The following is a 24617-nucleotide window of genomic DNA, read 5'->3' as shown; positions in this document are numbered from 1 at the left end:
GACAATTCTAAGATATCAAGAGATACCTCTGGAACAGATATTTGCCCCTGGAGTCTCAATTTTTTTTCACAGATGTGCTCTGGAAATAGAATGACATGCATTCTCCAGAATCTTCAACATCTTACAAAATATTGCTTTAACAAGGAAAATTGAACAATTTAGGAAAATTAACAAGTGTCCAATTTCTATCTATATTTTCTAAATGTTCTCTTTTATTCTGGATCAACAAATTGTCCTTAACCAAAGAATATTTATTATCCTGAATACTCCCAACATTAATTTCAATAGTGTCCAGCCATTACTATGATCATTACCTTCAAGTTCCAGCTCTCTAGGGATATCTCAAATCTAAGATGATAGAACTTGAATCTGTATATAGTAACACACAAAGAGACTTATCACCCTCCCTTATACTTAATCCTAGTAATCATAATAAAATAAGGGATACTTTTATCTTCTCTTCATAAACAATATCACTTTTACTACATATAAATTCTTTAATTACATATCGCTTCGTAAAACAGCATTAAATATTCAATTTTTCAAACATATAACTTTTTGTCCTCTGACATTTTGGACACCTACTGTATGCACCTAATTGCCCTAATACATCACCATTTAAATACACACCCCTAAAAATATACCTCATTCACTACCCATCCCTCTACGGGATACATTAAAATACATACCCTCCCCCAATATCCTATTACAACTTTTTTCTATTGTCTATATTATCAATGTAACTCTAATAAATTCAGTGCATTTATCAATATTTCCACATTCCCTACAAGGACCCTTGTTTCGCCTAGCTCGGCTTCCTCAGGGGTTATCTTCTTCAATGATCTTCATTAACCATGCTTCTTTCCTTTGATAATATATACAATCCCACTGATCACAATTTTCACGTCGTTATAGCCAAGTGTCCAATAGTGTCCTATAATATGCAAAAATATTGTAACACCAATTTAACACTACATTTAATACATCTACTACACATTCATTCGATGATTATACTACTTACATCGCACAGTATAACAGTACTACAGCACTCCTTTCATCGCAAAACCGGCTTCAAAATTCTTCTGTTTGTCCCATATCATTAATTTTTATCGCTTCTCAATTCTATAAAAATAATATAACATATGCCAACTTCCTAATCATCTCAGTCATTTAATATAATGCACTACTTCATATCTAACACTTACTTAGACAATGGTAGTTGACTCGTCTCCAGATTATTCCGCTATTCCTTTCTACCCTCCAATATCCACCAAATATCCATCATTGTTTCACCTACAACGAATCATCCATAATGAATTAAATATCATTGCCTCACCTAATATCACTAAACTCCCGATATTCCAAATTACTTACTGACAACATTTTCAGAGACGCCTTCATCCAACGATTCACCATACCAGAAGAAGAATTCTACTTCCCTCAATTTAAAGAGCCTTTTATATCCACTACAAGCCACACCTAACCTTCTCTTAACCAATCCAATTTGTCCATTTATCACACACCTCCAACTACTTACGTGTCCATACGTATTCCTCCTATTGGTCACAATAATACCATGGAATCCAAACTTCCAGCATTAAAGATATTTTCGCATTGAGCCCTTTCCAGCATTTATTCTGCCTGGCACTCTATCCTTGCACAGACTAGTGTTGCAGTAGATCTAAATCCATAGCAGCTTCAGCAGTTTCCCCCTTTGCAGCAAGTCTCTGTTTTGATATCACTCATTGGTGCTGTCACTTGGCATTCGTAGGAACATCTTCCTCTGTCTGGTGTAATAGGAGGCTCTTGCTTCTCTGGATTTAAAGATATATTGAGATCCAGGGTCTCCACCATCACGCCATGCTTTGCTTATGGTCACAGACTCAAAGGACAAAGCACCAGAGCACTCTGGCTATTGAACACTGGTAATATGAGCATCCATCAGACCAGAAGATATTACTGCAGCTGGGACTGCAGGGTATATCCAGGACTTTCCTTTATGTTTAACCACTGGAAGAGATACTAACTTGATGGGACTCAAGGAGCCCACTGCTTAGCTTCCACCATCTTGAACATGCCTCACATGTCAGGCAGAGATGTTAACTCAGGACAAAAGTGAGCCTTTGTATGAAATATTTGGACCTAAATTATTTGCTTGCAAGTCAGAGGGTAGACTATCATCTATTTTTTTTTTTTTTTTGCACTTGGATTCTTTGATACTTTTAACCAAAATAACTGGAGGGCAATCTTATGGTTTGGTCTTTCTTGTTGTAAATAATAATTTAAAATTTTTGATAGTAGCACAGTCTAGTATGCACGTTTTATAGGGCCTTGGTATGTACAAATAATTCATACCTTATGTGCCATAGTTGCATACTGCTTCCCCCTTTTTTTTTTTTTTTTTTTCCAAATTTATATTCTGCTTTTCATGAATGGTCAGCCACTTCAAAGCTGATCACATTCAGGTACTGTAGATATGTCCTTATCCACAGAGGGCTTACAATCCTTTTGTCTTAAATCCAATTTTTGTGTAACTTAGAGACTCTGAAGAACATGATTTCAAACTTGCCAGACTAGTAGAATTAATGTTGACGTGTATTGCCTTTTCACTTACCACAACTGTTCAAACAGGTGGTGCTGCCTAGTTTCTTGCTCTGTAACCTTTTTTATTTAGTCATATTTATCAGCCACTGCTACAAACTGGCAGCCATTTACAGTTTCATATGTCTTTATTACAATAACAATTTTTAATACATTTTAAAACACATGCTATTTAAAAACATAAAACAATCAATACAACCCTCTCCATATTCCTCCTCTGCCCCGTTCATTAATATACATATCTTCCTTATAAGCTGCATCAGTTACTAAAAAGCCCGACAGAACAACAAGGCTTTTACAGTCTTCTAATAGTGCAAGTAATGCATTTCAAGCTTCAATGCCCGCAAAATTATTCCACAAATGTGGGCCAATGATGAGAATGCTCTGTTCACATCTTTTGTAGGTGGGACAATAAGGAGATCTTCAGAAGAAGACCGCAAGTTCTAGCTAGGCTCACAAGACAATATAGATTTCCTTTAAAGTTGGGGCAATACTAGACTCCACTAAAAACAAGATCTTCCTGATAGTAAGATCCTGCAGGAGACTAAATACACAGTACAATCTTTATGGGTACAATCTTTATGGGTGGAAATTACATGTGTAATGGGGACGAGTATAGCGGTGGGAATATGCTACCATTCCCTTGGCCAAAATGAATAGACAGGTGATGAAATGCTAAAGAAATTAGGGAAGCTAACAAATTTGGCAGCATAGTAGTGTCACAGAGTGGGAGTGTGTGGCTGTGGCATGGATGATGTAACCCAACAGGCGGACTGGCTGGGCCCCCGCCAACAGCAGGCAGCTTCACCTGTGCCAACCCCTTTCCCCTCAGGTTGAGGTCTTAGGCAAGGGTCCATAGAGAGTGGTTGGGTGGAATCAGGAAGCAGTTGAAGGTCATCTGCAGGCAGCGATCAGGCAGCATTGGAATCCAAACATAGGTCAGGCAGCATCAGTATTCAAGCAGAAGTCAGGGCAGGCAGAGGTCATGCAGCATTAATATTCAAGCAGGAGTGAAGCACAAAAGATCAGTCCGGAGAGAGAGCAGGAAGGCAGGAAGAGGACTGGAGCAAGGCAGGCAGACAAGGAACAGGCAGGAAACAGGCAAGGAGTAGCAACATGTACTGCAGTGTAGGTAGAAGGACCTGTTGAGGCAGTGAGCTGCTGTGCTGGGTGCGCTTAAGTGGATCCAAGCATGCTTATGTCATCACAAGCTGCCACAGGGGCATTTTCGCCTTGGGTCCTTTAAGAATTGGTGCATGCTGTGCACATGTACCTAAGTAGAGCCTGGGAGGAGCAGGAAGCATAGCAACATACATAGGGAGGAGCATTGGCAGCATCGGGGTGAGTGCGGACAGCTGTGGACAGTCCATGGCCAGCCAAACATAAGTAGTAATGGAATATTTCAGTTACTCCAATATTGACTGGGTAGATATGACATCAGGACATGCTAGGGCGGTAAAGGGTACTCTTCAGCCTCTCTAGGGTCTCAGATTTGCCCAGTCAAAGAGTACCGCTAGCCACTGACCCAAGGGGGTACCCCATCAGAACCCCCATGAGGCAGTTCAAGTCCTCCACTCTTGCGGAGTCCAGCTAGTGGGAGGATGTTCACCAGGAGTACTCCCCTCCGAGACAACTAAGGATCCCTCCTCAGTCACCTGCATCATTATTGGGGGCCTGGATCAGTGTTCCTTCATGTCTCAGATCAGAGAGTGGATTGACAGGAATTCCCTCTGACCTCATACCTGAGCCTTCAGAATACTTATCTCCACCTGAGGACTTCTCTTATTCCACATTTTTTGATAAGTTGGGTAAGGCTCTGGGAGTCAAATGTCCATAAGGATAAGAACCCTTCACAGGGAAGTCTTAGGCCTTCTCCAGATTCTAGCCATATCAATCCATTTGACCTTGCAAGATTTATGAACAAGGATATGGGAGAATCCTACTGCACTCTAGTAGCAGTGAAATTTTAACACACCTTAGGTGTCAGATTTATCTTCAGTACTCATTCCCTCTTCTGGACTCTAGCGTACATATCCGTTTCCACATTTCCTGGTGTTTCTCTGCACTCTGCTTTCTCAACTGTCTTACACTGATGCAACACATCAGTTAAAGGTCAGTTAATTTTTGTAGCTTTTCCTTGGATGATGATCCTCTTTCTTCCAGTTTTTGGCATGCTTTCTTTGTATACCCTCTTGATTTAAATATAGGTTTGGTTGCAATCCCAGATTTTTGGTTAGTCCAGTAAAAGGTAGTCCTTTATTTAAAAAAAAAAAAAAAAAAAGCCCAACAGGGTATTGCAAAACAAGAACAGACATTGCTGTGGTTCCATTAATGTGAAATAAAGATATCCAAAGGATTAGTAGAATAAAGAAAACAATTTAGGAACTATCATAGCAAGTGGGGGAATCATTTTGAAGCTCAAGCAACTTAATGATCTAACCAAAATATCAGGATTTTAAAATTTAAATTAGAATGTTTAAAATACAAAGAATCAAAGATTAGTGCGAAATAAGGTCTAAAGCAATTTCTAAGAAACAGAAAGAATACCAGTACTTCGGCATGTTATAAAACAGAAAATACTTCCCGGCATCCAAGGAATGCCATGAAAGGATGCCACCAGGTAGGTCTCTCCAAAGGCAAGCTACTAAGAAGTCCTCACTTGAAAAATGGAAATGCAACCCAATCCTACTTAGTAAACTTGAGTAAAAGATGTGCCATCGCAAAACTGTGCATTACAACTGGTTTGCAGGCTTTCCTGAATGAAATGTAAATCTGTCCCAAAAGATGTGCTTTTAAGGGGTGGAGGAGGATGGGCTTGCTCTGCTGAGACACCGCTCAACACCCTGATTTGCTGTGTAAACAGAAACTTAATTTTTAGATGATTTATAAAAGGTTTTTATGTACAATCTGAAGTAGATCCATTTTTGTATAATCATGGGGATCAGATTTCTTTAACTGTTTAAAACAAGCTGATACCCAGAACCCAAAAGAGCTGTGAAGCCTTTTGTGTCGGGCACTGAGAACACGTTAGATTGTAGTTTTTAATGAATTAGTTTTTGTTGGTTAAGTTCTTTATACATACACAAAGCTGTCATTTCCTGGGATTTTAGTATTCCTGAAACTTGACTCTTTTAAAGCTAAAGTTTTTCACTTCTGTTCCATAAAGGTGTGTGTTTTTTGGGTTTTTTTTAACATTAACTGTTTCTTTTAAATAGTTACCTGGATTTGTGCACGACAGTCCATTGGCATTTTAGCATAACCCAATGAGTGAGGGAGTTCCATTGCCAACTGAACAAGAGCATGAAAATGGGCCTAATGAGGAGGAAGAGGATTTCCTGGCAGGTGGTGACTTGGGGGATGGATACGGTAGAAGACCTGGTGGTGTTTATGAGACAGCAGAGGGTGTAAGTGGACTTATATCTAAATCCAGGAAGAGCTTGGATGACAGGGGTTTTGGTCATTGTCTTCTGATGAAGAAAGGAGACGACAATGGTACCGCAAGTTTTCAAGGTGCGAAATGCAGCAACTCATGTGATGCTTCATCCAAAAGACCTGGAATAGATGTGACGACTAGATGCAGCTCTGGTAAGGCAAATTTCCAGCTCCCCACCACCTTAAGATTTGCACCAGAACCTTTACATTGGCTTTCATATCAAGATAAAATATTTTCTCCTATTTCTTGTATTGAAATTAATATATTTTTGTTTGTTTGAAATGTGATCTGTTGTCTCTGGTTAATCCTTCTTGTGCACAGATAAAAATCATGAAATGTCAAATGCAGAATTGAGACAGCAGCTTCAAGAAGTTACAGAGGTGAGTAATGCACATGGCTGTGACTAACCTTGCTAACTTAGTGCTGGCCAAAGTGTTGTCCATCGTCTTAGTGCAGTGGAACATGTAGCTGTAGAAACATGGAATATATAATGACAGATGAAGACGGCGAGGCTCATCTGTTCTCATTTTCCTTTCCTTTTCCAACTTTGCAGACCCTGCTTGATTTCTGATTTACCTTCACTTTCTCACAGAGAAGGATCCTTTGTACTTGCTTTCTTCAATACCTTTGAGGTATTTGAATGTCTTTCATATTCTCCTTTTACCTTTCCTCATGTAGTATATACAAGTGTAAGTCATTAATTTTCTTAGAATTTATGGTGGAGAATGCTCTTAATATGTAATGCCACTCTGTATCCTTTTTGGAGTTGTGGCCTCAAAGCAGACACAGTATTCCAGATGAGATCACAGCAATGATGTGTAGACATATTTCATCCTTTCTTTTTTTTTTTTTTTCTGCTAGTTATTCTGACTCTGGCCAGTGTCTTCTTGCAGTTTGATAATCTCAAAATCCTCAGGTTACCCCAAGATCCCATTCCTGTTTGGTTCATGACTCCACACTTTTGTGAATTAAGGCCACAGTATGACTTTCATGTCCTTGCAAAATTAGACATGATATTTTAGAATCTTAGTTTATTTTGATTGTGGTCAAGAGAGAGAGGGTTATAACTCTGAAAGTTTCTTCCATATGTTTTTGAAAATAGGATTGAAAAAACATTTTTTCACATTTGGATAATTTTATGGGTGACTTGCTAGGGCTTAATACTGACAAGCAAACATGAGAAAAATTCTTTATTCAAGTCTATTTGCTGTTGTACTGCTTGTATTTGATACTGTATAAATTCTGTTTTTGTTTTGTTTTTTGTCTCTTGTCCTAAGTGTATGCCATTTAAAATTTTTTTTTTTTAACTTTTTACTTCTTAGGAGTTTCAAATTACCAGGGAAAGCAAAGCAAGAGCAGACTTGGAAATCTTTCATTGATACAATAGGTTAAATAGGTCACCACCTCTAATTTACACACCAGTGAGTTAGCTCAACGCTTCCCAAACCTGTCCTGGGGGACTCCCACAATCAGTTGGGTTTTCAGGATATCCACAATAAATATGTATGAGATAAATTTACATATCATGATGATTGGCTGTGAGGTCCCCAGGACAGGTTTGGGAAGCCCTGAGATAGCTACTTTAGTTAACATAACATTTCTCTAACTGGTTGATGCTAATTTCTTATCTCTAATATGCTAAATACTATCTGCTTGTAAGATGGGCTGGAGCTAGGATGGCAGGATAGCACTGATCTTTAGCACAGTTCTGCATTCCTTACTACCTACAGTCTCAACATTCCACAGTGAACTGCAGTTCTGGTTGGTTCCAGAAGATTCTTTATACTGCCTTTGCCTTTTTCTGCTTCCTTGCCACACTCTGGTATATTTTCACATGAACCCTTCAAAGCACTCTCACACTAGAAGACTCCATAAGTGGTTTTAAGAAATCCTCATTCTAACCATCTGAATCCCATGTGACCAGTGTTAACAAGTTGCTTTACAAACTGTTAAATCCTGTGACTGATGCTTTTAGTGTATGGGAAAGAATATAAGAATTGCTATTCTGGGTCCATATACTGTTTCCAACAGTGGCCAGTCCAGCTCTCAAGTACCTGGCAAGATCTCAGACAGTAAATAAATCCCATGGTGCTTTCATGCAGTGCTAAGTAGTAGCTATTCCCTAAGTCTACTTTTGTTAATGACAGTTTATGTATTTCATATACAACAATTTGTCATAATATGCAGTTGTCCCTAAAAGTAAACAAAACAAAACCAGCTGCTGCTGCTGTTTGGAAAGAGTGGTTGAAATACACCAGAGGTTGACCTGTACTCTTTCCATATGCTCTTTCACGCCATCGTACTCCCAGCATCAGCCGCTCCACCTAACATCCTCTGCTGGGGCTCGCATGGTCTTACAAGGCCAGAGCCCGCTCGCCTGAAACTGCGAGCCGCGCAGAGGAGACAGAAGGAAGGGAGAAAAACGAACACAAAGTAAGGGGAATCGCCCGAAGCCCTGATCGCAAGCAAGCAGTGAGTAATTGCAAGCCGCACCCCCGAAAGACGCCAGCCTATCAGAGCAAGAGGAGAAGCCCTTTAAATTTTAGAGATGCCCAGCGGCGTCGTGTGCCCGAAGGAGCGCGACCTAAGGGGCCTGCCCCTTAGCGCGTCCCTTGGAGCACCCCAGGACCCAGGAACAGCAACTATTCTACATCGCACAGACGAACATACCAACGATACCAAGCGCTCAAACCACAACAATCACAAACCTTTCACTCAACTCTCAGATATCTCAAACACCTATCAATCATCCGCCAGCTATATTCATCAACATACTCTCACACTCAACCGGACCTTACCTTACACTCCCCAGCAATCTGCATGACTACATCTATTGTCCTCCTCCACGCCAAAGGAATTCCCTAAGCCTAGTCAAGCACGCTGGAGGAGCTCTACAAACCTAGGAATCCTCATACCACAACAACCGAACGAATATGGATAGAACCCCTACGCTACCGTAACAGATTTGACCCGCTACCGCCTACCGTCTCCTGGCGCTTAGCCGCGCCTTCCACTTCACCATCGGACTCTCCCAAGGCCAGGAACGATGCCCTCTCCAGCCCTTTAAATTCAGGGACTGCTCCGACACTGTGCACCATAGGACCGCGTCATAGGAGCAGGAACCTCGTGCACCACTCAGTGCAACCACCAAGTACTTCACCAAGAACGTGCTGTTTCTCAGGCATCTTTACTGTTGCCTCTATTCTCTACATAATTCTCAGGCTCTGTTGTCAACTGCCTTTAATTATGCTCTCCTTCCCTATCCCCACTATAAAAAAAACCTCTACTCTCAAAGGAAAAGTTCCACTCATCCCACCATCCACCAGCACAATCGTTTGATCCCCATCATGACCTCCCCCTAACTCAATTCCTGGGGCTCTCTATCTTCTCATTAATGCTCTTTAATGCCCAATCCATCACACAAAAAACACATCTCATCAACGACTATCTACTTGACTCACAACCAGATATCTGTGGCATTACAGAGACCTGGCTGAAACCCACAGACATCACACTAATTAACCAATTACCCACACACCTATATGATTTCTCAATTCCTAGACTGAAAAAGAGGGGAGGCGGACTGATCTTAGCAGCAAAAAAAGAGCTAAGATTAACACTACAAAGCACTAAACTCAACTCCAAACTCGAATGTGCTCTAAACAGCTTCAGATCTGCTTAATTTATGCCCCACCTGGTCTTCTAGAATCAGACCCTTCTCCATTGGTAGAGTTTATTGCAAAAATACATCAAAGCCGACACTCCAGCCATCATAATGGGAGACTTCAACCTCCACATCGATGTAATCCCACATGCCCCCAACTGCGAAGCATTGCTTTCATCCCTAAAGGCTATGGGATTCACACAAATCGTTAACAGCCCCACGCACATGGCTGGACACACTTTAGACCTCATTTTCATAAATTCAGGTCTCACTCAACCCTCACCGCCCCATTGCGTTCATATTCCTTGGTCAGACCACCGGATGATCACAACCGATCTTGCTATCAAGGAAAACCCAGCTCCCACCCTCCCCAAAACCACGATCCACTACAGAAAATCCTGCACCTTAGAGGACCTTAGATCCCAACTTTCAACAGAAATCGGCAACTTGGATTTCTCAGACGCAGACTCAGCCATCACCTCCTGGCACAATATCACAAATAAGGTAGCGGAAAAAATCTGCCCTTTACAAACAAAAGAGCTAGACCCTCACACCTTGAACAGAAAACCCTGGTTCACACAGGAACTGAAAAAAATCAAACTAGAACTAAGACGCAAAGAACACTTATGGAGAAAGAGACCCACTGCTGATAATCAAACTGAGTATAAAACCCTCATGCACACCTACAGAAATAATATCCTCCGTACAAAAAGAGACTCTTATGCCAGTAAAATTCACAATTTCTTCTTCGACGCCAAAGCTTTGTTCTCCTACGTCACAGAACTTACTAAACCTAACGCTCCAGTCATCCCAGATGAACAAGCCCACACAAAGTGCACAGAACTCGCACTTTTCTTTGAAAACAAAATCCTCAAACTTATAGCCCCTTTGGCATCCTCGAATACTGGATCACCTTCACACTGCGCCCCCAGCATAGACCAGAAAGCACAATTAAATTCCTTCGAACCAACTACCTCCCTGGAAATTGAATCCATGCTCAAAAAGATGAAACCCTCCACTCATCCTATTGACTATATTCCCTCTAAATTATTGCTCTCCATTCCAGAAATTATCTCCAAGCCTCTAGCGAAGATTATCAACTGTTCGCTAACTCAAGGAGCTGTACCGGACACACTGAAGCTATCCACACTCAAGCCACTTCTTAAAAAACCCAATCTGAACCCAACTGACCCAACAAACTTTCGCCCCATTGCTAACTTGCCATTTGTAGCCAAACTTATGGAGAAAGTAGTGAATAAACAACTCTCAGAATACCTAGAGGAAAATAAAATTCTAGCTCCAGCACAATTTGGTTTCCGTAAATCCCTCAATATGGAATCCCTTATCATTTCTCTGACAGACAGAATCTACTCAGGCCTCGAAAAAAAGACCTCATACTTGCTGGCTCTACTTGACTTATCTGCGGCCTTTGACACGGTAAAGCACTCCATACTTATCAACCGTCTAGCTGACATCGGTATAGCAGGAACAGCCCTGGACTGGTTCAAGTCATTCCTAGACAATAGAAAGTTCAAGGTCAGAATAAACAACAAAGAGTCACACCAGGTCAAAGCCACTCTTGGAGTCCCTCAAGGATTTTCTTTATCTCCTACTCTATTTAACATCTACCTCCTACCCCTCTGTCAACTCCTCACAAACCTAAAAGTTACGCATTTTATCTACGCCGACGACGTCCAGATCCTGATATCAGTCTCAGAATCAATAGCTAAAACACTCAATTTTTGGAACAACTGTCTACTATCCATCAATACACTTCTCACCAGCCTCAATTTGGTGCTCAACACCTCAAAAACTGAACTACTACTCATCACACAGGATGAAAACTCCCCATCAATTCAAACGCCCTTGACCACACATGTAAGAGATCTAGGAGTAACCATTGACAACCGACTGAATTTAAAAAAATTTGTCAATAAAACAACTAAAGAATGCTTCCACAAACTTCATGTATTAAAAAACTTGAAACCTCTCCTCCATCTACAGGACTTCTGTACTGTTCTCCAAGCTATCTTATTCTCGAAAATAGACTACTGCAATTCCATCCTAATCGGCCTCCCAGCAGTCACTACAAAGCCACTACAAATGATACAAAACTCCGCAGCTAGGATCCTGACCAATACCAGCAGATGTGAACACATCACCCCTATACCTAAGAGCCTACACTGGCTCCCCATTAAGTTCAGAATCCTTTACAAAGTGCTAACTATTATACACAAAACCATCCACTAACAAACAGCACTCGAATTAAATCGCCCTCTCCAAGTTCATACAGCATCCAGACCCATTAGACAAATGTATCTAGGCACCCTTTATGTACCCCCAGCCAAGTCTTCAATGAAGAAACGTGCCCTCTCAATAGCCGGTCCCACACACTGGAACAATCTACCATCAGACCTCCGCTTAGAACCCTGCCTGCGGACATTCAAGAAAAAATTGAAAACCTGGCTCTTTACGGAAGCCTTCACTTAAAGCCCCATGCTAACCTTAAAGACCTACACTTAAGCTGTACTATTCATATTTAATGCCTGTACTCGCATATTACTCCTAACATAACCAGTTCAACCAGTTTAACCAGTTTCTTACTTCCGCACAGTTTTATCTACTGTTTTCTATTTATTATTATTATTATTCATTGTTCTATGCATTCTGTTTACTGTTTATTGATTACTGATTATTGATTATTGTTCTATGTACACCATATCTATGGTAATTCCAAATCTGGTTATATGTAAACCGAAGCGATATGTACCAGTACATGATCTTCGGTATATAAAAAGTCTTAAATAAATAAATAAATATGTAGTGCAAGATCTGGGCTAATCTCTGTTTTTAATGCCAGCAAGAATCATCTTTTATCAATAAAGCAGAAAAGAAAAAAATGATATTTCGGGGTTTACTTTTCTTGTTTCTCTTTCAATCAGTTTTCAAAAGGCAGAAGACAGTATGACCATTGAATTCAGGTGTGCTTTTTTCGTATCCTGTTGTGGTGATTATTTTTATAGTGCTAGTGGACATACAGTGCTGTACAATGGTGATACATAATCAGGTACGAGAATTTAAAATCTAATTGAGTACCTGGGATAATGAGGGAGTCACTTGCCCAAGGTAACAAGGATAGTCAGTGGGAGCAGTGGGATGTGAGTCCATTGCACTAACCACTACTTCATGCTTGCTGCTTATGGTAAAGATCAGTTTATCTGTAGTGAGCTAAAGTCTGTACTTGGCGTACTTTTGAAACCATAATTTGCTTTGGTTGCAGAGCTGGAATTTGTACTCTTGGATATGGAGAATTACACTTCTGAGGGTTTTTTTTAAATTTTTTATCATTCAGGAACTAGAAATTTTAAGAAGTGAACTGGAAGCATCTCAAAGGCAACTTGAAGGAAAGGATGAAGCACTGAAAATTCTGCAAAACATGGTGAGAATGATGGAGGAGTTGTGATTATGGTCCTAAGCCCATAATGGTTATCTAATCTCTGGTGTGTGTGTGTGTGTGTGTGCGCGTGCACTGTCCACCTGCCCAGTGAGCAGAAGTCTCAATTCCTTTATCCCTGGTTTGTGCAGAGTAGTCATTGGCAGGGCTCCTGATACATTACTCAAGACAGATAAGGGACTGGAGGTTTAAACCAGCTCAAAAAAAAAAGAAGATGCTACGTATTTAATAGCATGGTTGAGGTTAACAGGTATATTTGTTCATCCTGCTCTGTCCATTTGAAATGTCTATTTTGAAGTCATGTCTTAACAAGGAGGGTGCACTGATTACTATACTGCTCTTCAGTTAGGTCTGACTGCATTTATTAATGCAGTTTTCTACACTTATTAATTTATTAATGCATTTATTAATGCAGTTATATTAATGCAGTTTTCTACACTTTCCCAGGCAGTATTTGATAAAGCTACAATTCATACAAAGGTTATGCTCCAAAAAATGGAGGAACAAAGGAGAGCTTTGGAAAAGGTAAGAGTTCTGTCTTGATATGCTAAATATGTGCTACTTCCAGTGCTGCAGAGATGTCTTCATACCTTGTTAATTGGAACACTAATCTGTGTGTTACAAAATCCCTGGACAAGTGTCATAACTGAAATTTAATGCCAAAAATGCAATCATGTACAGAAACCCAGGAGGTGATCATATCAGATGTAACTGAAAGTGGCCAGACAGTGGAAAATTAGGATGCACGGTGAAGGTATAACGATCAGAAAGAGGCAGCAATACTTTTATAGAAATCATTGCTGAGACCTCATCTGGTAGTCTCAGCAAAGATTTGTACTAAAGTACAGGTTTTGATGCAATTGCAACATTCCTCTCAGCTTTGACAGGGGGCAGGGCGGAGAATTGGATTCAGTTGACAGTCAGTGCTGGGCCCTGACTTTTATGGTCCGGGGTACTGATACCCAGATGTTAGGGAATAGCACAGGACTGATTCTGTGACAAAGTACAAAAGCAAAACACATTCAAACAGCATTGTTTGAATTAAGAAGTCTGGTCCCCCTGTAAAAATGTTGCTAGCATTAATTTTGTTGTTGGCTTGAGAGTTGCCAAATTTTTTGATGTAAATATTACTATCCTTACTCTAAGGCTTGGGGGTAACTGGCACGGAGCGGCAGTTAACTATCAAAACAAACTTGCTGGGCAGCCTGGATGGACCATTTGGGCTTTTTCTGCTGTCATTACTATGCTGCTATGTTACTATGGAGTATTTTGTTAAATTCTGGAGATGTAATCTCTAGAGGTTTGCAGAGACACTCAGTGTTCACCTTAAGCCATATGAGGTGAAACCTGAGAACCTAAATATGTAGGCCTTGAAGGAAAAGAGGTGGGGGGGGGAGGGAATACAGGGTTAAGAAATGGAAAAGGGGTCAATCTTTTAGGTGGTAAGGAAGCAGTAGGACAAAGTTCATTATATAAGGCCAGAAAGGGGAAGACATGGGAATAATGCAAAGAAGCATCTTTTCACAGAAAGGCTGGTGGATGCATGAAATAGAATCTCAGCGGATACGGTGAGACAGAAATGGTAACAGAGAGCGAGGGGATGAGCATTGAGGATCCTTAGTGATGGAGTTAGAGTAAAACTGGAAGTCAACTAGGGTCGGCAGTATTGCAGTAAGTATGGCTAGGGCAGACTAGATATAAATCATATAATCTATGCAGAGCCTGCTCTAGGCACACACCCTGTGTGAAAACTGAAATTTGTACCCTTCTCCCCCACCTTCAAGAAAATACAACATAAACACCCCATAACCCCCCTCCCCAACAAGAACAGTAGTAGGAGCATAGTAGTTTCAATGTGACACCTCCATCCCTTACAGAAACAATCAGGCCGATGCTGTAAAGTGTGCTCAGCTGAGTGCACTGTTTAACCCGGACGTCCACAACCTCTTATACAATAAGGGGTTTAACGCTTCCAACCTTGAGCAGGTGTTAATTTCTGAGCAGCCTGACAAAGTGTACAGAAAAGCAGAAAATACTCCTTTTCTGTACATCCTCCAAAGGTTAAAAAAAAAAAAAAAAAAAAGTATCAGTGGGTCAGGTTAGGTAAACAGACGCTCAATTTTAGCTAATAGTCTCATCAGTCTCATCTACATGGAATTTACATGTGATGGGCGCTATCGGCTACCCATTTGTTTGGGTGTGCTTTTTGGACGTGCTAATCACCTTATTGCATCGGGTTCTAGTCTAGTGCGTTCAAAATGCGCATCCAACCGCATGTAAACCTGTGCGCCAGGCTGGGCACACTTGATTGCATCGGCGTTTGAATCTGTTCCCTCTTCTGTTAGAGCTGCTCGAATGTGGTATACTCTGACCTGGGGAAGGAGGGAAGATATCTTCACTTGCTGTATTGGTCCCTATTGGCGTGGAGGGGCATCTCTCCAGCCCTGAGGTTGGCAAAGATTCCCAGAGCTTCCTGTGCATGCTGTCAGGGAGGGGGACAGGTTGAATATGGCATGTTAAAGTGAGTGTGTGGTTGGGGGGGGGGGGGGGGGGGGGGGGGAGGAAGCCGAAGCTGGCAGTAAAAAGAACTTTCCTAATACATAGTTTTACTTGGAAACAAAATGACCTTTGGGCCTCATTCTTCGTTGTCCTCTTCATTCACATTGTGCATTTTCTCAGTTCCATGTTAATGCTGGAGGAGCTGTGTTTTAGGAGAATAGGCCCCCCCTCCCCCACGGTGCAGCTTTTACTGTAGGTAAGGACTGTGGTCCTGCTTGCAACACATTAAAATTATAGGCATTACTGCAATAAGATACCATAAATCAGAACAAGAACATTTAACATACAAGAGCACATAAGAATAATAAAACTGCCAGGAAGCCAGCATAAGGAACCCGGAGGAGTAACATGTTTTACCACCTGCTGAGGTAATATGTGCATTACCTTTCTTTACAGGAAATAAACGCTTTGCAGTGGGAAATTGAATTTGAGCAAGATAAGTTTAAAAATCTTGAAGAGTCATGGAAGGAAAAGTATGAAAGGTATGCTTCATAGCACTGTAACTTTTATGATCTGCAACATGCTACGCATTTCTACCTTTGTTCACTGTCACGCCTTGTGACCTTGGGCAAGTCACTTTATCCTCTGTTGCCTCAGGTACAAAATTAGATTGTAAGCCCTATGGGGAGAGGGAAATACCTACAGTACCAGAATGTAACCTGCTTTGATGTACACTTTGAAGTGCCGAAAAGCGGAATATAAACATTTAAATAAACTGGAATAAAAGCAGGGCTAGGAAGCAGCCCTGTTAGCCTTGTTGAGATCATTAGGATTTTCTCAGTAGCCTCAATACTAAATGCCTTCTTCCCACTGTCTCTCTGCACAGGGTTTCTAAAGGATGTTAAGATTCTGACCCTTTTAATTTAATTTAAAATTTTTTCCATTCTACTGTTACTATAAAGCAGCGGTGCAGCAACTTGAGTTCTCAAACTACCAAGTGACTGGTTTTCTGGCTCTTTGGGTCATGTTCTTAGGATTAGGGATGTATGAACAATTCAAAATCCAACTCAGAGCAGGCTGATTTAATTCCTCTTGACAGAAAATATAGATTTTACCAAAATCTATTGGGAAGATTCATTGGAATTTTCCTGGCAGATCCCAGAGAAAATCTGTGACAGATCTGCAGATTTGAGGCAATCTCCAGATTCAAAAGGATCTGCTGTGGATTTTGATGCAAACACATAGTCTTAGACATTTGGCGAAATGACACAAACCTGCAAGTTTTTCAGTTTTGTTGAAATGAGTGGCCAGTGTTTTAAAGATTCACACTTTCTCATTTAGGTTTTCTTTCTTTTTTGACCTATTTTCCACTTAATTTGCAGTTAAGGGTATGCGCATTTGTTTATAACTGTGTCCTGGTTTTTAACATCGGCTTTTCTGCGTCATTCTTCATTATTTTTGCTATATTTAGGCTTTGCATGTATTACTTTGATAACCTCAGAGTTCTGATAATGATCAGGGCAGCAGCACCCTGATTTCAATTCATACTCATGGAAATGGTTAAGTAGGAGGAACTTTGAAATTGTCTAAATGCTTACATCTCCTCCTATGTAATGGAATATAAATCTGAGTTCAAGGGGCAATCTTAATCTTTTTTTTGTTTGTTTTAAAATATATATTTAGCACCCATTATTCCCCTTTTTGTATACCCTCACCCCCTAAGCAATACAGAAGTAACTTCCCAGGGCTGGAGGGACATATCCTCTGAGGCTTGACTTGTCTTCCATTTATTTGTGCCGCAGCAGCCAGCTGTCTTCTCTCCCACCCCAGGAACAACTACATCACTTCTGCAGCCTGCCCGACATCTGCCAGATCCAGGGCACAGGGGATGTGAAGCATGGAATTCGTCTAATAAATTTAACTAGTGAATTATTAAAAAAAAAATAAAAAAATTAAAAGTACTAGTACTCTTGACTTTTAAAAGTCCTTTGGCAAAGCACACATGCTCTTACTGTTTGGTAGTACAGCATTCTAGTTTATATCTATCCTTGAAACCTTTATTCATTGCAGGAGGTGGTACCTTCTATTGAATCAATGTAAGAATTTTATGAAGATATTTCACTTGCGCTTTGGAGACCTCATGGGTCCCTTTCTTCAGCTGTGACAGACCACGTGGTTTGTTTGGTTTTTTTTTTTAATTTAATATTTATTGAAATTAAACATTGAATACAATGAAAAAATCAAGGAATTTAAAGAAAATAGTTATATCACATGACAATAATGAAAACCAACTTATCCACATTTGTATTAATCTAGTCCACATTCTTGAGAAAAGGAGGAGAGCGACTGTAACTGCAACATCTCTCTTTATTTCGCAGCCTAAATTACCTTCATAGCAACCTCGCTAACTAATTGCTAGTTTTATCTTTAATAAATTGTTCCAAATGTAATGGGTCAGAAAAAACAAACTTGTTATTATTATATGTAAGTAAACACTTACATGGATATTTTAGAAAATAACTGGCACCCAAATCCAGAACCCTTTGTTTGTATGCTAAGAAAAGTTTCCTACGAGCTTGTGTAGCTCTTGAAACATCAGGAAAAATTTGGACTTTCTGTCCACAAAAAATCATCTGTTTATACTGAAAGTATTTACAAATTACTTCTTCTTTATCACTCTTAGACACAAATGATACAAGCAAAGTGGCTCTGGTGGGAATATTATCAAGGGAATCTTCAAGGAAAGTTGTGAGACCACATGTGTTTTTAAAACAAACATCAGTATCTCTAATTTTTGGTAGTCCAATGAAAGGTATCGCAGCCAGCAGACTACAGTTTCCAATATGCAAGAGTATTGAATAAAAATTCTTAACATTAATGCAGGCCATGGAAGTACTACTTTTTTTTTTTTTAAACATTGCACATTGTTTTCTAGATTTGAAGCTTGTGTGTAAATCTCTCTCCCTTCCACACAGTCTTGAAGTGAGGGGATTATGAAATAGAGCAGTGAATGAGATTCTTGTTTGACATTTAAAAATGTGAAAAGTCAGGGAGATCATATGATGTACTGAATGGCAAGGACACTTGTGGCTGACACTCCCAGTCCCCTGGCTCAAAATCTGTCATTCTAAGCACTCCTTACCTTTTTTGTGCTTTAAAGATGCCAAAAAAAAATGGGGAGGGCACGTGATGCAGTGAACCTAGGATGCAGACTTCTGGGCTCCATCCCGTCATCCTCTGTGGTAATTGGGAGTTAATCACACCAAAAATCTCTCAAAAAGTACTCCTCAACACATCGCATGTCGATAGATAAATACATATATACTGATTTCTCACTTTGTAAAGAACTTATGAAGTACAATTACTGTATGAAAGCAACCTTCATACAGCAGCAGGTTCCTGAGAAATGTATCAGGTAACCTATCAGAACCAAGATAGCTTCTGTGTGCAGTGCAGAGTTAGGGTAATCTTCCCGTGTATAGGTTAGATGCTACAGTAATCCCTGCACACACGGGAAGATTACCCTAACTCTTCGCTGATCACAAACATAAAGTTGCATATCCACAGAACTGGCCGCTATCTATCAGCTTGCTACATCCCTGAAGAAGGAAGAGATTCCGAAACCCTGCAGAGTCAGGCGTTTAGACAGCGAGCGGCGATGAGGACTTGAAAGGGACCCATTTGCAGGACGTTTAATGTACAGCCCCGGCCGGGGAATATAATCGTGTACCTGAAGGGGATCTTGCTATTGGATTTACAGTACATCGCGGTACATGGCAACAACTTCAAAGTTAAGTACGTTTTGCAGCATTTGGCAACAATTTTCAAGTTAAGTACTTTACTAACTTCAGTAGCTAAGCTGATGCTAGCTTGAAAAAGCACTCTAAGTAACTAATGATTATACAACACTGCACACAGAATCTATCTTGGCTTTGATAGGTTACCTGATACATTTCTCAGGAACCTGATGCTATATGAAAGTTGCTTTATTTCATACAGTAATTGTACTTCATTTCTTTACAAAGTGAGAAATCAGTATATATGTTTGATGTTGGATGTTTTTCTCACTATAAAAGGTTTTGTTTATAGATAAATACATGCAGAAATTGACTGATAGCAAACCCGTTCTGGCCAGGAAAAAGAAAATGAGAGCAATAGAAGACAAGATGGCTGCTGACTTGGAATCTGAGGAAGGACCGCCGTTAAGCAGAGTGGTAGTTAAGCAGAGTGCGGAGCTGACGTCAGCAGTTGTGGCTACAGTGCAAGAGAAGTTGGACTCTATCTCAAATCAAATAACAGATTAAAAAAATTCGCTGGCAGAGTTGGGCTCCAGCTTAGACATGGTAGAGGGACAGATGTCTGTCTGGTGGGAAAGGTGGATAAATTAGAGAAAACAGTGGTGGCGCAAGAAGAGAAATTTAGATGAGCCGGAGAATTGTGCTCGAAGGAGTAACATAAGACTTGTAGGCTACCGGAGAGTATTGAGGATAAAAACTTGCCTACCTTTTTGGAGAAATGGCTCCCGGAAGTATTGAAACTGAGGGAATTGCAATATTGTGTGACTGTGGAGAGAGTGCATAGGCTGGGCTTGAAGCCGGATGGTGATTCTCATCTGCGGTTGGTCATTGCAAAGATACTAAAATTTGCTCATAAGCAGCTGCTTATGCAAGCGGCTTGGATACAACACAAAATAAAATATCAGGTCTGTAACATAAGACACTTTCAAGATTACTCATATAAAACCTCAATGAAATAGAAACATAGAAATGACGGCAGAAGAAGACCAAAGTTTTTGTCCAGGGTGCCTGTTAGCTTAGAGCTGGCCCTGATTGCAGCCCCTCACAAAAAGAGGGGACTTCACAAATTTCTTTTTATATAGAAAAAGATATTTAATTTGTATTGAATTGGAAATGAAGTTTTTCCTCTTGTAACTCTCCCTTTTTACCTTTTTCTTCCCCCCTCCCACTATAAAATGTATTCATTCATTCCATTTTCAGACACTTGTCTTAAAAGTTCCAAGCAACTTACAAAATTGCCCTGTATATAACATGCATTGCCACTGACAGTATAATGTAAGGTACATCATACCCACAAGCAGCATAAAATTCATAAACATAAAAACAGGAATACATTTTTAAAGCAATTATGTGCTTAAAATTAACTTGTATATGCGTACGTAGCATGTGCTTACACAAGCACTATTTTGTAAACATGAAAAATATACATGTACTTTAGGTTTCACGTGCGCATGCACACACGAAAAAAGGGGTGGTCTAAGGGTATTCTGGGGTGGAGCCAACAGTTACATGCGTAAGTTGCTATTTTATAAGGGACGTGCATACATTTGGTAATCATTTGTGTAAATTTTGCACCTATTTATTACCGTGTGTAATTGATTTTGCCGTCATGACTGTTACTATGTATGGTATCAGACTTGTTTATTGTGTACTACTGACCGCGTGGGAGGTCTGGGTGAACTGGGGGAATTCAGGCTGAAAAACCAGGAGGGTCTTAATAACCTGGAGAAGGACTGGGTGAACTGATGGAGGAATCGTGGAAACTGATAATATCAATTACATGCACATGTTTTAAAATATGCTGACTTGTGGGTATAAATAGTGTTATGTGAGCAAGTCCTACTATATTTTCATATATAAAATATATGCACATGTATTTTTAACATTAGTAGGGAAAGCATTGCCTGTGTTTGCACATAAGCATACATACGTGTTTGTTTTATAAATTGCACATATCTGATAAATGTGGGTAATGAAATATTATTGTAGATCTCCATCCTGGCATATATGCAAGTTTATGCGGCTGTGCTGGGTTGTTTGAATGTTACCCTCATATTGTATGGGATAAAACAGCCTCCTACAAATTAAAAATTGTACTGAATATTCATACCACATATTTCATTCTTATAAAATTAGACCAGCCCTCTAAAAGCCTTATTAAAAAAAACCAGGTCTCAAATCTTTTCCGAAATACTATGAAGAAATTTGACGTTGTGTTCCACAGTGGTGAAGACGAAAACAGTCAAAGGGGCATGGGATAAATACTGTGGATCCCTAAAGGCTAGGAAATTAAGAAAATCTGAGGGCGGGGGTAACTTGCTGGGTGCAGTGTTTACTACCCTTAACCAATAAACCTTGATGCTTTTGATGCAATTGCACCGTTGCGCTCAGCTTCCATGGCAGGAAGAAAAGGGAAACTGGATTTAGACAACAACCAACACGGGCTCTGACGTTTACCATCTGGGGTACTGATACGCAGATATAAGGGAAAAAGCACAGGACTGCTTCTACAGCCAAGGCCATAACCAAAGCACGTGAAGCAGCACTATCTGAATTTTCAAGAAGGCTCATTAGCAATTAAATATATTGCTAGCAGTACATTTTTTTTTTATGGACTATTATATGGCTTGAGGATAACTGCATGGAGTAGCAGTTGCTACCCTTAAGAGAAATATGGGGGTCACTTCATGGCAGTTAGTGCCATAAGAAGCTTGCTGGGCAGACTGATGAATCATTCGGTCATTTCTGCCATCATTACTATGTTACTATGGTTTTTAAGTTATGGAACATAACCAGAAAGCTCTCTTCCTGTCTCCACATATTCAATGTCCACATCAGGGGCATACTCGGGGGAGGGAATATTTTGAGCAGATAGTAACGCCCTTCCTGGTATATACCAGGCTATCCTTTTCTTTCAAATAATCAGGCCCACCCATAAGAATACATTTCATGAGCTAGGACTAAAGTTTTAAACTGTACTCTTCAGATCATCTGTAAATTATGGTGCAGAATTTTGAGATCTAAGCATTTTAGTTTTCATTGGGCCAAAGTATCTATTGTCTGATGCCAGCTATCTACCCAACAGTCTTGGATGCCTGTCAGCCTGAAAAGGTGATTGATCGAAAGTGTCAAGAAGCTTTATAGCAATTAAATTCTCTTTTGTTCTAAATAAAATATTTTGTCGTTTTCCCCCCCCCCCCCAAATACTACTAAGATCACACACCAGTAAATTAAAACAGATGAAATGGTTATCTGACCAGGCTAATGGGTTAACATTCATGTCCCTCATTAACCACCCCTTCCAGTGCACAAAAATATCCCATCCAAAACATGCCCTTTTGTGTGTCTGTTTATCCTATTGAGCAAATCCTTGAGGGTAGATAGAAGAATCAAATTGGCCTGTCAAATATTCATGTAGATGAATATTAAAATCACCAACTATCAGCAAGTTTATAATTTCAATCTGAATATTTAAGAAACAATTTAGAAAGTTATCACAGCCATAAGGTTGCAGCCTAGTCTTGCAGCCCATTTGAACCATGAAACATTCTGCCCCTATTGGGTTGTCTAATAATTTCTTTGCATGCATGACACCATTTCTGTCTGGTTTTTTTTGTTCTAGCCTACCGTAGATATAATAAAATGTGTGTGTTAGTGTGTATGTAACTCCAAAGCTAGTAAACAATGTTGGGAATTAGTCCAGTAAAAATGGCTCAAGTTGTTTAACTTTTTTCTTTTGCATATTGACAGAGGAGAGACTGTACATTAGCACATTGGTAGTGCCCAAAAGGGGGAGAACTTAATTTTTAAGTGTCGGATCGGATTCTTATGTATTAAATAATATTTCTTTACTGTTTTGCAGAATTTATTGTGAAAATGCTGCTCTTAAAGAAACTCTGGAACTGAGAACAAATGAAATTAAAACTTTGAAATCAGAAAATATAAGTAAGTAAATAGTTAAGCAGTTCATTTTTCTAATTTTCCTTTTGTGTGGGTTTTTTATTTTTACCAGTTGTGTGGAAATCTAAAATTAATTGGCTTGGATATGAAGCAGGGCACAATACAGAGTAATACTATGCATTGGTACAACAAGCTAGTTTCCCCTGCTGTTGCTGTCTTGACCAATGCTTAGCTCTGATTGGGCCATTCAAACAGGGAAGGGAGAGCATGGGAAGGACAAGAGAGGAATAAAACAGGCACTCCATCCGGACTCTTTGCTTCTCTATCCCCATCCTTCCACCCTAGGTTATGTGCCTGGCAAACTGAGCTTGAATCAGTTAGACAACCCTATATGAAATTTTATTACCTACCTCTATATTTATAAATTGATTTTTGTTGTAATTAACTAATTGTTGCAGAATGGGCAGGGGTACCCAGGCTGGGATGTGAAGGAGGGATCTGTTTGTTAGGGAAATGCACATATTTTGAATTTTCTGGCACAGACAGAGTTGTCTGTGGTATGGGTCACGATTGGCCCCAGTTTTACTAGTAGACCTGTTAGCTTGCAGTGGGGACTGTGTATTGGTAAGGCTGGCTAGCAACCTTTGTATGTGGTGGGTTGCTTGGTGAGGGCCAGCCAGCGGTCCCCTCACCAAAAGGACTGCTGCCTTGCTGTCTTGTGATGGACTGATTAGACCAACCCTGCCCTCAGAGGAAGAGGGAGATTATACACTTATCTCATCTTTTCTAGATAGAACTGCAAGTAGGGGTACTAGATGAGTGCTTGGTTGTTATTAATAGAGCTGCAGCCCATTTAAATCCAAGTATTGTGTCATTACTCTTATTGTGCTGGGAGAACCTTTAGTTCAGGCTTACATTAACCATGATAAAAATACAAGCAAATAGGAATAAAATGCATGATAACCAATAACTATTAAAAAAGCAGAATTACAAGTCATAACAAAATATATGTAGAAAATTATAATTCAGATCAGAACTTTTCAAGTGATAAATCCTTGTAAAGAGGAAATCTCTTTGGCTTGTTTTTTCTTCAGAAGGCATTCTTTTTTCTAAACAAACTCTATTGTGTGTCAAATATCTCAAAAAATGGGTTATGGGCCCAGATAATGACAGAGGATAAAAAAAAAAGCCAGAATAGATAAATATCCCACAGTCAAAAGCAGTGTGAGCTCCCAAGCAAGGAAAAAATCAAACTGTAAGAGAAGCTAG

The 24617-nt window shown here is 39.9% G+C and overlaps 1 protein-coding gene across 2 annotated transcripts in view; it reads left to right on the top strand.

The window, feature by feature from the left end:
* Nucleotides 1–24617, top strand: part of CCDC125 (coiled-coil domain containing 125) — a 69461-nt gene that overhangs the window by 22344 nt on the left and 22500 nt on the right. For both annotated transcript variants that reach the window (XM_029574306.1, XM_029574317.1), the window contains exons 2-7: nucleotides 5817–6186; nucleotides 6356–6414; nucleotides 13051–13137; nucleotides 13600–13677; nucleotides 16108–16193; nucleotides 23311–23393. In XM_029574306.1, the coding sequence (XP_029430166.1) occupies nucleotides 5865–6186; nucleotides 6356–6414; nucleotides 13051–13137; nucleotides 13600–13677; nucleotides 16108–16193; nucleotides 23311–23393 (715 nt within the window). In that variant the 5' untranslated portion in view covers nucleotides 5817–5864. The remainder of the gene's footprint in view (nucleotides 1–5816; nucleotides 6187–6355; nucleotides 6415–13050; nucleotides 13138–13599; nucleotides 13678–16107; nucleotides 16194–23310; nucleotides 23394–24617) is intronic.

This window comes from Rhinatrema bivittatum, chromosome 1 (genome assembly GCF_901001135.1).
Source record: "Rhinatrema bivittatum chromosome 1, aRhiBiv1.1, whole genome shotgun sequence".
NCBI lineage: Eukaryota > Metazoa > Chordata > Amphibia > Gymnophiona > Rhinatrematidae > Rhinatrema > Rhinatrema bivittatum.
The sequence above is the reverse complement of the archived record's forward strand: the minus strand, read 5'-3'. Positions and strand labels throughout refer to the sequence as shown.